The 15471-nt window shown below is 30.5% G+C and overlaps 2 protein-coding genes across 3 annotated transcripts in view; one reads left to right on the plus strand and one right to left on the minus strand.

Moving 5' to 3' along the window:
- The window catches only part of LOC133648240 (neuronal acetylcholine receptor subunit beta-2-like), a 438894-nt gene that overhangs the window by 163610 nt on the left and 259813 nt on the right, over positions 1-15471 (plus strand). The gene's annotated exons all lie outside the window — the stretch shown is intronic.
- LOC133648237 (signal-transducing adaptor protein 1-like) overlaps positions 1-15471 on the minus strand; it is a 35245-nt gene that overhangs the window by 16313 nt on the left and 3461 nt on the right. For both annotated transcript variants that reach the window (XM_062044127.1, XM_062044126.1), the window contains exons 3-4: positions 7636-7752; positions 7501-7557 (exon numbers count right to left, since the gene is read on the minus strand). In XM_062044127.1, the coding sequence (XP_061900111.1) occupies positions 7501-7557; positions 7636-7752 (174 nt within the window). The remainder of the gene's footprint in view (positions 1-7500; positions 7558-7635; positions 7753-15471) is intronic.

Genomic DNA, 15471 nt, shown 5'->3' on the forward strand with positions numbered 1-15471 from the left:
CTTTAGCCTACTACTACAACCATATTATTTACCAGCAACATAAAGTGAAACAGAGGCAGAGGTGTCCTGCCACAGTCAGTAACAAATAAACAGAAAACAGTAGTGGTGGTAGATAGACACAGAGCTTCATCAAACATCTGATCCACTGAACAAAGAGCTCCAAAAAACTTGAACTTTAGACTGCCATCAGTTTTACTCCCTACACTTAACCATGTGTTTCCTACTGCCTGCAGACTTTGCACCCTTTGTTATATACACATGTTGTGTTTGTAATATAAATACATTTAATAAAGTCAAATACAAATAAGGCAACAAGAGAAATATCCTACACTTCTCTTTTGTAAAGTAAATCTGAACAGCCGATATGGGCATCTACATCAACTATATGATTTGCCTGAGAAGCTGGAGAGGACAAAAAAAACAAAAAAACAAAAATTATTTTATTTTATTTTTATTTTTTTTAATTTATTTATTTTTTTAAATTTGTGGCGGACGTAATTCTTTCGTGGCGGGCCGCCACAAATAAATGAATGTGTGGGAAACCCTGGTATCCAGTCACGAGTTGCAACTGAGCAGGAAGTGTTGACCCACAAAGAAGGAGAACAAAAGGTCGATGAGGTGTCAGATATATATTTGCAAGGCCATTTTCAAGGATATTTCAAGAGAAGCTACATCTTGTGAGACCATGCTCGCCACTTCCACTGGAATCAAGCGAGTACGGGCGGCACCACTGGCTTATACGGCGTCCGATGGGTTCTACAAATTGTGAGTTCAAATGTTTTATTCCTTTATTTTTTCATGTTTAATATGTTTTTTGCAATCTTAATGTTGACAGTACCACATAAGATATGTTTTACTTGCTGATGCGGGTTTATTGACTTTTAAATACAGTGTTGATGTGTTTCAATGTCCAGTAAATGTGTTCCTGTATAGTATTTCTCCAGCCGTGGTCATGTGGTGACATCAGTGATGCTATTTGGAGAGGTCATCATTGAAGTGGGACATCACTGAAGACCTAGGTGGGATCCGCACCACTGCGTAATTGTATGTACACTACACGACACCAGCACTACCTATAAAGCGCCACTAGATGACAGTATTGCTCGGCAAACTCCTTCCTGCAGGAGTTGACTTTGACGATAAAGCAATTAAATTGTCTTAATAGCTGCATGACACTTAGGCATATTAAAAAGTGACTTTATGAGGGTTTTATGCGTTTAAACGGGTGTTCAAAGTGTGGCCCAATGCTTGTTTCTTTTGTATTGACCTTTGGCATTTTGTCAAATTAAAATTAATTCCTTATTAATGTGATATATACAGAGCCCCTAAAGCAGGGGTGTCAAACTCATTTTAGTTTAGGGGCCACGTGGAGCAAAATCTACTCCCAAGTGGGCCAAACTGATAAAATCATGGCATGATAACCTAAAAATAACAACAACTTCAGATTGTTTTCTTTGTTTAAAAATATTCTGAAAATGTACAAATCATAATGTTGTTTTTTTTACACTTACATGTTGCGGTTAATAGTATTCTATCTCCGTTGGTCATTATTTATACGTTCTGAATAAATGATGTGATCATGTTCATCGGTCAAATAGGTGGAATTGAGTCTGGCAAAGTTTTAAAAACCTCTAATTGGTGTTATTTTTAATCTATCAAGATAAAGAAAATAACATCAAAATCAAATTACAGGATGTTATTTATGTAGTTTACTCATTTTCCTCAACTGTTGAACTAACATCATGTGGTTTATTCTGTACATACAGTATGTAGCATCATCTACAAATATACAAATAATTGCTATAGTGACATCCAGTGGACATGTTTAGAACAGCAGTTTCTTTCATTCAAAATTTCAGCTCATTTTTATACTTAGCAAACTCATCCCCCGGGCCGGGTAAACTGTGTTCGTGGGCCTGATCCGGCCCGCGGGCCGTATGTTTGACACCCCTGCCCTAAAGGGACATGGGGGAAATTTAATTTTTTTTTTTTTTAGATATGTATCACGTGCGCACGAGAAAGCATTGGATACGTGCGGATGGTTTGAGGTGTGTGTGAAAATGGCAGTTCAGAAGTTTATTGGGCTGTATTTCCAACTAGGACTTTCCCCATGTGTGTTGTGGCAAAATGTGATTGCCTTGCCTTAAATGTATTTCCTTGGCAGGGGCGCGCAGCGCTCGCTAAACCTACATTTTTGTCTTGGTGTGTCCACAGTGGATTACTAGGTGTAAGACAAACACTTTATCTTCCTGGTTATTGTAACGCTACGTGTTTGACATTATTTAAGACTTTATTGTGCCCGGGAAAGGACAGTTTGCCTCTTCTGTGGCATTAATGAGATTTAAAGGTCTATTGTTAGTTCCATGTTGATGTGATAAAACCTCTTGTTTGGAAGATATACACACACACAATTGTAAATGTTATTTCTTCTTGCAGATAATAAATATGTACAACGTGTTAGGATGTATTCATTTATGTAAAATTGTCATTAAATGTAATATTGCCTGACAAAAAGTGATTAGACGTAATATTTACATAATTACACATCGCATATCTACACATGCGTATTTTACTAGAATACCCTTATGAGCATCACATATCGTATTTTTCGGAGTATAAGTCGCTCCGGAGTATAAGTCGCACCGGCCGAAAATGCATAATAAAGAAGGAAAAAAACATAAGTCGCACTGCAGTATAAGTCGCATTTTTTGGGGAAATGTATTTGATAAAAGCCAACACCAAGAATAGACATTTGAAAGGCAATTTAAAATAATTAAAGAATAGTGAACAACAGGCTGAATAAGTGTACGTTATATGAGGCATAAATAACCAACTGAGAAGGTGCCTGGTATGTTAAAGTAACATATTATGGTAAGAGTCATTCAAATAACTATAACATATAGAACATGCTATACCTTTACCAAACAATCTGTCACTCCTAATCGCTAAATCCCATGAAATTTTATACGTCTAGTCTCTTACGTGAATGAGCTAAATAATACTATTTGATATTTTACGGTAATGTGTTCATCATTTCACACATAAGTCGCTCCTGAGTATAAGTCGCGAAAAAAACTGCGACTTATAGTCCGAAAAATACGGTATATCAAAATCAAGTACCTACTGCACTGTTTACTTGTTGAAATACCCTTTTTAGAGGTAAAAACTACCCAAATGGCCACTTTGCAGCTGCCAAAAATGGATTCCAGATAATATTAACAATAATAACAAAATGTCGAAGCATTTCTCTAAAAAAAACAATATTATACATTCTGAAAATGTAAAAGAATATACCTACAAATTTCAGAAAACTTCACTTGCAAACACTTTGTTTAAAAGGTTTTTACCGTAGCAAAATTCTAAATAACTAAAGAAAAATCACTGATAAACACTGGAAAACTGTCACTGAATGTCTTAGTGCGGGGGTCGGCAACCCGCGGCTCTAGAGCCGCATGCCGCTCTTTAGCGCCGCCCTAGTGGCTCTCTGGAGATTTTTCAAAAATGTATGAAGAATGGAAAAAGATGAGGGGCAAAAAAATATATTTTTTTGTTTTAGTATGGTTTCTGTAGGAGGACAAACATGACACAAACCTCCCTAATTGTTATAAATCACACTGTTTGTATTAAACATGCTTCACTGATTCGAGTATTTGGCGAGCGCTGTTTTGTCCTACTAATTTTGGCGGTCCTTGAACTCACCGTATAGTTTGTTTACATGCATAACTTTCTCCGACTTTCTAGGACGTGTTTTATGCCACTTCTTTTTCTGTCTCATTTTGTCCACCACACTTTTAACGTTGTACATGAATGCACAAAGGTGAGTTTTGTTGATGTTATTGACTTGTGTGGAGTGCTAATCAGACATATTTGGTCACTGCATGACTGCAAGCTAATCGATGCTAACATGCTATTTAGGCTAGCTATATGTACATATTGCATCATTATGCCTCATTTGTAGCTACATTTAAGCTCATTTAATCTTCCTTTAAGTCCTCTTAATTCAATTTATATCTCATGACACATGTAATATGGCTTTTAATTTTTTGCGGCTCCAGACAGATTTGTTTTTGTATTTTTGGTCCAATATGGCTCTTTCAACATTTTGGGTTGCCGACCCCTGTCTTAGTGTGATGTCATTCTGTGACAGACAAATGGTACATAGCTCCACGCTTGTGCTGAGAGGAAAAAAAATGTGTTATATTTGTGTTTATATATATATATATTAGAGATGTCCGATAATATCGGTCTGCCGATATTATCGGCCGATAAATGCGTTAAAATGTAATTATTATCGGTATCGGTTTTTTATTATCAGTATCGTTTTTTTGTTTGTTTTGTTTTTTATTAAATCCACATAATAAACACAAGATACACTTACAATTAGTGCACCAACCCAAGAAACCTCCCTCCCCCATTTACACTCATTCACACAAAAGGGTTGTTTCTTTCTGTTATTAATATTCTGGTTCCTACATTATATATCAATATATATCAATACAGTCTGCAAGGGATACAGTCCGTAAGCACACATGATTGTGCGTGCTGCTGCTCCACTAATAATACTAACCTTTAACAGTTAATTTTACAAATTTTCATTAATTACTAGTTTCTATGTAACTGTTTTTATATTGTTTTACTTTCTTTTTTATTCAAGAAAATGTTTTTAATTTATTTATCTTATTTTATTTGATTCATTTTTTTTAAAAAGTACCTTATCTTCACCATACCTGGTTGTCCAAATTAGGCATAATAATGTGTTAATTCCACGACTGTATATATCGGTTGATATCGGTATCGGTTGATATCGGTATCGGTTGATATCGGTATCGGTAATTAAAGAGTTGGACAATATTGGCATATCGGATATCGGCAAAAAGCCATTATCGGACATCCCTAATATATATATATACATATATATATATATATATATATATATATATATATATATATATATATATATATATATATATATATATATATATATATATATATATTTACATACCGTATTTCCTTGAATAGCCGCAGGGGCGCTAATTAATTTAAAACCTCTTCTCACTCCTGCGGTTACCAAAACCATGCGGAATGAGCAAGCATGCTCTAATTATTTTAAAACCTCTTCTCACTCCGGCGCATACCTTATCATTAAAAACACATTTAATAAAAAAAACGTTATTATGATCTTACCTTTACTTGTAGATGGGTCCATGTGCAGCTGCTTCTGATCAAAGGCAGTCTTTCTCATCTTTCTTCAATTTTAAAAGTCTCTGGAGATATTCCTTTAATTATTACCTCCTGCTTCGATTGAAAGTCCAGTTTAGAAAACGGTTTTATTTTAGATATGTAATCCTCCATGTTAAAAGTGCAAGCAAACAATTGCTGCATGCTTGCTGCTTGTTGTCTTCTTCTGCAGTACCTGTCTCCTGCAGTACTGGTAGTCGCAAGAAGGATCACTAGCGCCCTCTACCACCTGGAGGCGGGAGTCATTTAATGACTCATATTTGACCCGGCGGAAGTGCCAAGCATGCGCTAATTATTTTGCGAAACGAGTTTGACCCGGCTGTAATTCTAGGCAGGCGAATACTATATTCCCGGCGCCAATTCAAGGAAATACGGTATATATATATATATATTGTTTTTCAACTGTGGTTGTTTTTAAAGGGCTTTATAAATAAAGTTGGTATGGTATGGTATGGTATATATTTACATATATATATATATATATATATATATATATATATATATATATATATATATATATATACACACATACTTGTGTGAAATGATTAACACATTATTGTAAAATATCAAATAATATTATTGATCTCATTCACGTAAGAGACTAGACGTATAAGATTTCATGGGATTTAGCGATTAGGAGTGACAGATTGTTTGGTAAACGTATAGCATGTTCTATATCAGGGGTCACCAACCTTTTTGAAAGCAAGAGCTACTTCTTGGGTACTGATTAATGCGAAGGGCTACCAGTTTGATACACACTTAAATAAATTGCCAGAAATAGCCAATTTGCTCAATTTACCTTTAACTCTATGTTATTATTAATAATTAATGATATTTACGCTTAATTGGACGGTTTAAAAGAGGAGAAAAGACGAAAAAAATGACAATTCAGTTTTGAAACATAGTTTATCTTCAATTTCGACTCTTTAAAATTCAAAATTCAACTGAAAAAAAGAAGAGAAAAACTAGCTAATTCGAATCTTTTTGAAAAAATTAAAAAAATAATTTATGGAACATCATTAGTAATTTTTCCTGATTAAGATTAATTTTAGAATTTTGATGACATGTTTTAAAAGGTTAAAATCCAATCTGCACTTTGTTAGAATATATAACAAATTGGACCAAGCTATATTTCTAACAAAGACAAATCATTATTTCTTCTTTATTTTCCAGAACAAAATTTTTAAAAGAAATTCAAAAGACTTTGAAATAAGATTTAAATTTGATTCTACAGATTTTCTAGATTGAATTTTAATCATAATAAGTTTGAAGAAATATTTCACAAATATTCTTCGTCGAAAAAACAGAAGCTAAAATAAAGAATTAAATTAAAATGTATTTATTATTCTTTACAATAAAAAATTTTTTTTTACTTGAACATTGATTTAAATTGTCAGGAATGAAGAGGAAGGAATTTAAAAGGTAAAAAGGTATATGTGTTTAAAAATCCTAAAATCATTTTTAAGGTTGTATTTTTTCTCTAAAATTGTCTTTCTGAAAGATTTAAGAAGCAAAGTAAAATAATTAATGAATTTATTTAAACAAGTGAAGACCAAGACTTTAAAATATTTTCTTGGATTTTCAAATTCTATTTGAGTTTTGTCTCTCTTAGAATTAAAAATGTCGAGCAAAGCGAGACCAGCTTGCTAGTAAATAAATAAAATTTAAAAAATAGAGGCAGCTCACTGGTAAGTGCTGCTATTTGAGCTATTTTTAGAACAGGCCAGCGGGCTACTCATCTGGTCCTTACGGGCTACCTGGTGCCCGCGGGCACCGCGTTGGTGACCCTTGTTCTATATGTTATAGTTATTTGAATGACTCTTACCATAATATGTTACGTTAACATACCAGGCACATTTTCAGTTGGTTATTTATGCCTCATATAACGTACACTTATTCAGCCTGTTGTTCACTATTCTTTATTTATTTTAAATTGCCTTTCAAATGTCTATTCTTGCTGTTGGCTTCTATCAAATACATTTCCCCCCAAAAATGCGACTTATACTCCAGTGCGACTTATATATACTTTTTTCCTTCTTTATTATGCATTTTCGGCCGGTGTGACTTATACTCCGAAAAATACGGTATATAATTCCCCATGTCAATTTAGGGGGCTCCGTAGATATATTATTTGATATGACACTATTTTGCTGTCACATAGCTTAACAGATATTTGGCATCTAGATTACTCAAAAAGTATCAAAGTGGTACCCCTGAGTTTAGACATGTTTCTGTGTGAAGTGTAAAAGTGTGTTTGCTCACTTGAACCATGGTCTGGATGTAAACCCTCCACTCCTCTCCTGTGTCAGGGTTGTCCATCTGCACCATTGTCACAAATTATTAGCATCAGAGCTTTAGTAAGTACAGGAACTTTAACTTAAAAGAGGGACAAAATACCTTTAAATGGACCTTCTGTGTGGCCAAAGTGAGGGTGAAGACGGTGGGCATCTTCCTCTCATACGGAGACTCTAAGTGCATGGACTTCATCTCCTGCAGGTTTAGCTTCTCCGTGTACTTGCAGGGAAAACATCTCACACAATTTTCATGTGCTGCTTGACAAAACATCATTATATAGCACAGGTGTCAAACTCAGATCTGACCCGCCGCATCCTTTTCTGTGGCCCGTGAAAGCCTCGAAACAACATTTAGTCTTTCTTACTAAGTCTATTTGTTCTTTCAATTTGGACAGAAAGAAATACATGTATTTTAAAACTTTCAATTAATGCAACAATTGTTATTATAATACCATGTAATCCAAACATTTTTGTTAAAATAAAGATGAGTACTTAAATACCCGCTTGACTTCTGATTTCAAAATGACACATCAAATTGTACGCTGTGGAAAAAACAACAACCGGCAGCTCAGTCACCAGAATTTTTTCGTTAAAAAAACGTGGTACCGTTTTTCCATTTTAAGTGTTATGCTGTAAAAAAAACACCGCACATTTTAAGGTAAAAATTCTGGCAACTGACATGCCAGTTTGTTTTTTTTTACTGTAAATTATGTTTTTTTTTTTTACAGTTTACATTAGAAAACAGAATAATCCAATGCATAGGCAATTGTGAAATAATATAAGACAAATTGTTATACGTTTGTATTCCAGAAATGGGGCACATAATAATATAAAAATGTAATGTTATTTTATTAACACTTTTCTACTAAAACTTTAAATATTTTTTCTGAAAAAATATTAGAAAATTATATTGTATTTTTTTTTACATTTTCTTTTCATGACCCTGGAAAAAAGGTGTGTTAATAAAATACTTATTTTTTTATAATAATTATTTCCATTTTGACAGGAAAAAATGCGTATCTTCTAAAGTAAACGTTATCATTTAATCATGCCAAATATGACATTATTATATAGTGTGTTACAATTTTTTTTTATTAAAGATAACATTAGTTTGTAGATGAAAACATCTAATAATGGAGTGCATATGTAATAATATGAGGTGATTACTGCTACACATTTATATAACAATGCTGTCAAATGATATTTATATATATTTTTTAAATTGTATCGTTTTTCCATTTTAAGTGTTATGCTGTAAAAAACACCGCAAATATTAAGGTTAAAATTCTGGCAACTGACATGCCAGTTTTGTTTTTTTTTACTGTAAATTATGTATATTTTTTTACAGTTTACATTAGAAAACAGAATAATCCAATGCATAGGCAATTGTGAAATAATATAAGACAAATTGTTATACATTTATATTCCAGAAATGGGGCACATAATAATATAGAAATGTAATGTTATTTTATTAACACTTTTCTACTAAAACTTTTATATATTTTTTCTGAAAAAATATTAGAAAATTATATTGTATTTTTTTTTACATTTTCTTTTCATGACCCTGGAAAAAAGGTGTGTTAAAAAAATACTTATTTTTTTATAATAATTATTTCCATTTTGACAGGAAAAAATGCGTATCTTCTAAAGTAAACGTTATCATTTAATCATGCCAAATATGACATTATTATATAGTGTATTACATTTTTTTTAAATTAAAGATAACATTAGTTTGTAGATGAAAACATCTAATAATGGAGTGCATATGTAATAATATGAGGTGATTACTGCTACACATTTATATCAATGCTGTCAAATGATATTTATATATATTTTTTAAATTGTATCGTTTTTCCATTTTAAGTGTTATGCTGTAAAAAAACACCGCAAATATTAAGGTTAAAATTCTGGCAACTGACATGCCAGTTTATTTTTTATTTTTTACTGTAAATTATGTATATTTTTTTACAGTTTACATTAGAAAACAGAATAATCCAATGCATAGAAAATTGTGAAATAATATAAGACAAATTGTTATACATTAATATTCCAGAAATGGGGCACATAATAATATAAAAATGTAATGTTATTTTATTGACACTTTTCTACTAAAACTTTAAATATTTTTTCTGAAAAAATATTAGAAAATTATATTGTATTTTTTTTTACATTTTCTTTTCATGACCCTGGAAAAAAGGTGTGTTAATAAAATACTTATTTTTTTATAATAATTATTTCCATTTTGACAGGAAAAAATGCGTATCTTCTAAAGTAAACGTTATCATTTAATCATGCCAAATATGACATTATTATATAGTGTGTTACAATTTTTTTTTTATTAAAGATAACATTAGTTTGTAGATGAAAACATCTAATAATGGAGTGCATATGTAATAATATGAGGTGATTACTGCTACACATTTATATAACAATGCTGTCAAATTATATTTACATATATTTTTTAAATTGTATCGTTTTTCCATTTTAAGTGTTATGCTGTAAAAAACACCGCAAATATTAAGGTTAAAATTCTGGCAACTGACAAGCCAGTTTATTTTTATTTTTTTACTGTAAATTATGTATATTTTTTTACAGTTTACATTACAAAACAGAATAATCCAATGCATAGGCAATTGTGAAATAATATAAGACAAATTGTTATACATTAATATTCCAGAAATGGGGCACATAATAATATACAAATGTAATGTTATTTTATTAACACTTTTCTACTAAAACTTTAAATATTTTTTCTGAAAAAATATTAGATAATTATATTGTATTTTTTTTTTACATTTTCTTTTCATGACCCTGGAAAAAAGGTGTGTTAATAAAATACTTATTTTTTTATAATAATTATTTCCATTTTGACAGGAAAAAATGCGTATCTTCTAAAGTAAACGTTATCATTTAATCATGCCAAATATGACATTATTATATAGTGTGTTACAATTTTTTTTTATTAAAGATAACATTAGTTTGTAGATGAAAACATCTAATAATGGAGTGCATATGTAATAATATGAGGTGATTACTGCTACACATTTATATAACAATGCTGTCAAATGATATTTATATATATTTTTTAAATTGTATCGTTTTTCCATTTTAAGTGTTATGCTGTAAAAAACACTGCACATTTTAAGGTTAAAATTCTGGCATCTGACATGCCAGTTTATTTATTTTTTTTACTGTAAACTGTGTATTTTTTTACATTTTACATTAGAAAACAGAATAATTTAATGCATAGGCAATTGTGAAATAATGTAAGACAAATTGTTATACATTTATATTCCATAAATGGGGCACATAATATAAAAATGTAATGTTATTTAACACTTTTCTACTGAAACTTGAAATACTTTTTCTGAATTAATATTAAAGAATCATAATATTCTATTTTTGAACATTTACTTTTCATATCTTTTTCAGATAATTTACTAACATTTTTTAACGTTAAATTTTTTGGTTATACCTTGCGTTTTCTTCCTGATTGTGGCAGTGACAAAACTGTGCCATGCACTTTATACTTACACACATTTGTCTGCACAGTGGCTCTTGGGACCTTACGCTGCTTTGAAATGGCTCCAAGTGACTTTCCTGACTTGTTCAAGTCAATGACTCATTTTTTTCAGATCTGTGCGGAGTTCCTTTTGACTTTCCCATTGTGGCGTTTGTAACCGAGTCTATTGACTGCATCGCATGAGCCCTATTTGAATGGGCTCAGAGAAGTCAACAGGTGTCGTCAATCATAATCACTCACGTGAAGTGAGTCGCTCCCAGTCTGTGGAACGCTCTCCCTGACCACCTGAGGGCACCACAGACTGTGGATGCTTTAAAAAAAAAGGCTTAAAAACCCTGCTTTAAAAAAGCCTTTTGTTAGATATATGTGTGCTAGTTGTAGCTATTAGGCTGTTCTAGTTTTTATTTTATTTTACTATTTATTTTACTTGTTGGGGGCAGCTATTTGTGGTTCTAGCGTTGTTGTTTTCTAAATACACTGTAGCACTTTGAGGTTGTTTGTTCAATGTAAAGAGCTTTTACAAATACAATCTATTATTATTATTATTATTATTATTATTATTATTATTATTATGAAGTTAAGAGGCCATGCCATGAAGATAATTTGATTTAATTGTAACTTTTCTACATCACCAAAATTGATAATGTATGTTACTGTATGGGTTAGGGTTATTTAATATACATTAAATTTAAAATTGTAAATATTTACAGTAATGGACTTTTTTTTTTTTTTTTTTAATTCAAAAAAATGTATCTAAAAAAAAGTTCTAAAATATTTTTCAAACTTAACAAGATATTTTTTATATAATGATGACATATCTTCATCATTTTTCAGTAATGAATACATTTGACCATTGACTGGTTACAAAGTAACACACAGCTGGCTTAATGTTTATCAGAGCAGAGGAGACTCGGGGTCTGTTTGAGAAAAGCTGTTAGGTTACCATGGTAACCGAGCCGGAGTTTGTCTTAACCTCCATTTCATCTCAGGCTTGACCTACTCGGAGGTTTCACTCGACCCGCTTCCTGTTGTCGGTTTAAAGCAGCGGTGTCAAACTTGTTTTCATTGAGGGCCACATCGCAGTCATGGCTGCCTTCAGAGGGCCACTTTTTTTAAATGATGCTATAACCTCTGATTAATCAAAATTCAAATTGATACAATTTTAAAAAATAAGTATCATTTGACAGCATTGATATAAATGTGTAGCAGTAATCACCTCATTTGATTACATATGCACTCCATTATTAGATGTTTTCATCTACAAACTAATCTTTACTAACATATTTTTGTAATACACTATATAATAATGACCTATTTAGTATGATTAGATAATAACGTTTAGAAGATACGCATTTTTTCCTGTCAAAATGGAAATAATTATTTGCCTTTAGTAAAAAAAATTTTAAAAAAAAAGTATTTTATTAACACACATTTGTTCCAGGGCCATGAAAAGAAAATGTAAAAAAATATATAGTATTATAATTTTGTAATATTCATTCAGAAAAAAATATTTTAAGTTTTAGTAGAAAAGTGTTAATAAAATAACATTATTTTTTTTATATTATTATGTGCCCCATTTCTGGAATATAAATGTATAACAATTTGTCTTATATTATTTCACAATTGCCTATGCATTACATTATTCTGTTTTCTAATGTAAACTGTAAACAAAAAACAAAACAAAAAACATATTTTACAGTAAAAAAATAAATAAACTGGCATGTCAGTTGCCAGAATTTTGACCTTAAAATGTGCGATGTTTTTTGGAAAAACGGTACCACGGTTTTTTTTTTACGGACAAATTCTGGCGACTGAACTGCCGGTTGTTGATTTTTTTACAGCGTACAATTTGATGTGTCATTTTGAAATCAGAAGTCAAGCGGATTGAGGAGAAAAGTGTTGCTCAATTTGATCTTCTCGAAGATTCTTGCTGTAAAATAATGTAGAAAAAAATGTAATAAAACGTAAATATATAACAAAAATGTAACGCTAAAAAATGTTAGTAAATTATCTGAAAAAAATATGAAAATAATATTAATTCAGAAAAAAATATTTAAAGTTTTACTAGAAAAGTGTTAAATAACATTACATTTTTATATTGTGTGCCCCATTTCTGGAATATAATTGTATAACAATTTGTCTTAAGATATTATTTCACAATTGCCTATGCATTATTCTGTTTTCTAATGTAAACTAGAAAAAAAAACATATTTTACAGTAAAAAATAAATAAACTGGCATGTCAGTTGCCAGAATTTTAACCTTAAAATTTGCTATGTTTTTTACAGCATAACACTTAAAATGGAAAAACGGTACCACAGTTTTTTTTTACGGACAAATTCTGGTGACTGAGCTGCCGGTTGTTGATTTTTTTACAGCGTACAATTTGATGTGTCATTTTGAAATCAGAAGTCAAGCGGATTGAGGAGAAAAGGGTTGCTCAATTTGATCTCCTCGAAGATTCTTGCTGTAAAATAATGTAGGAACAATTTTTTTATAAAACGTAATGATTTAACAAAAATTTAACGTTAAAAAATGTTAGTAAATTATCTGAAAAAGAAATGAAAAGTAAATGTTAAAAAATAGAATATTAGCATTCTCTAATATTAATTCAGAAAAAAATATTTAAAGTTTTACTGGAAAAGTGTTAAATAACATTACATTTTCATATTATGTGCCCCATTTCTGGAATATAAATGTATAACAATTTGTCTTATATTATTTCACAATTGCCTATGCATTACATTATTCTGTTTTCTAAAGAAAACTTTTAAAAAAATACATATTTTACAGTAAAAAAAAAATTAAAAAAAATGGCATGTCAGTTGCCAGAATTTTGACCTTAAAATGTGCGGTGTTTTTTACAGCATAACACTTAAAATGGAAAAACGGTACCACGGTTTTTTTTTACGGACAAATTCTGGCGACTGAGCTGCCGGTTGTTGTTTTTTTTACAGCGTACAATTTGATGTGTCATTTTGAAATCAGAAGTCAAGCGGATTGAGGAGAAAAGTGTTGCTCAATTTGATCTTCTCGAAGATTCTTGCTGTAAAATAATTCCGTTTTTTTTTTAAATAAAACGTAATGATTTAACAAAAATTTTACGTAAAAAATGTTAGTAAATTATCTGAAAAAGAAATGAAAAGTAAATGTTAAAAAATAGAATATTAGCATTCTCTAATATTAATTCAGAAAAAAATATTTAAAGTTTTACTGGAAAAGTGTTAAATAACATTACATTTTCATATTATGTGCCCCATTTCTGGAATATAAATGTATAACAATTTGTCTTATATTATTTCACAATTGCCTATGCATTACATTATTCTGTTTTCTAAAGAAAACTTTAAAAAAAATACATATTTTACAGTAAAAAAAAAAAATGGCATGTCAGTTGCCAGAATTTTGACCTTAAAATTTGCGGTGTTTTTTACAGCATAACACTTAAAATGGAAAAACGGTACCACGGTTTGTTTTTTTACGGACAAATTCTGGCGACTGAACTGCCGGTTGTTGTTTTTTTTACAGCGTACAATTTGATGTGTCATTTTGAAATCAGAAGTCAAGCGGATTGAGGAGAAAAGTTTTGCTCAATTTGATCTCCTCGAAGATTGTTGCTGTAAAATAATGTAGGAAAACATTTTTTATAAAACATAATGATATAACAAAAATGCAACGTTAAAAAATGTTAGTAAATTATCTGAAAAAAATATGAAAATAATATTAATTCAGAAAAAAATATTTAAAGTTTTACTAGAAAAGTGTTAAATAACATTACATTTTTATATTATGTGCCCCATTTCTGGAATATAATTGTATAACAATTTGTCTTAAGATATTATTTCACAATTGCCTATGCATTATTCTGTTTTCTAATGTAAACTAGAAAAAAATACATATTTTACAGTAAAAAATAAATAAACTGGCATGTCAGTTGCCAGAATTTTAACCTTAAAATGTGCGGTGTTTTTTACAGCATAACACTTAAAATGGAAAAACGGTACCACGGTTTTTTTATGGACAAATTCTGGCGACTGAGCTGCCGGTTGTTGTTTTTTTACAGCGTACAATTTGATGTGTCATTTTGAAATCAGAAGTCAAGCGGATTGAGGAGAAAAGTTTTGCTCAATTTGATCTTCTCGAAGATTCTTGCTGTAAAATAATTCAGTTTTTTTTTTTTAATAAAACATAATGATTTAACAAAAATTGTACGTAAAAAATGTTAGTAAATTATCTGAAAAAGAAATGAAAAGTAAATGTTAAAAAATAGAATATTAGCATTCTCTAATATTAATTCAGAAAAAAATATTTTAAGTTTCACTAGAAAAGTGTTAAATAACATTACATTTTTATATTATGTGCCCCATTTCTGGAATATAAATGTATAACAATTTGTCTTATATTATTTCACAATTGC

This window comes from Entelurus aequoreus, linkage group LG04 (assembly GCF_033978785.1).
Source record: "Entelurus aequoreus isolate RoL-2023_Sb linkage group LG04, RoL_Eaeq_v1.1, whole genome shotgun sequence".
Classification (NCBI taxonomy): domain Eukaryota; kingdom Metazoa; phylum Chordata; class Actinopteri; order Syngnathiformes; family Syngnathidae; genus Entelurus; species Entelurus aequoreus.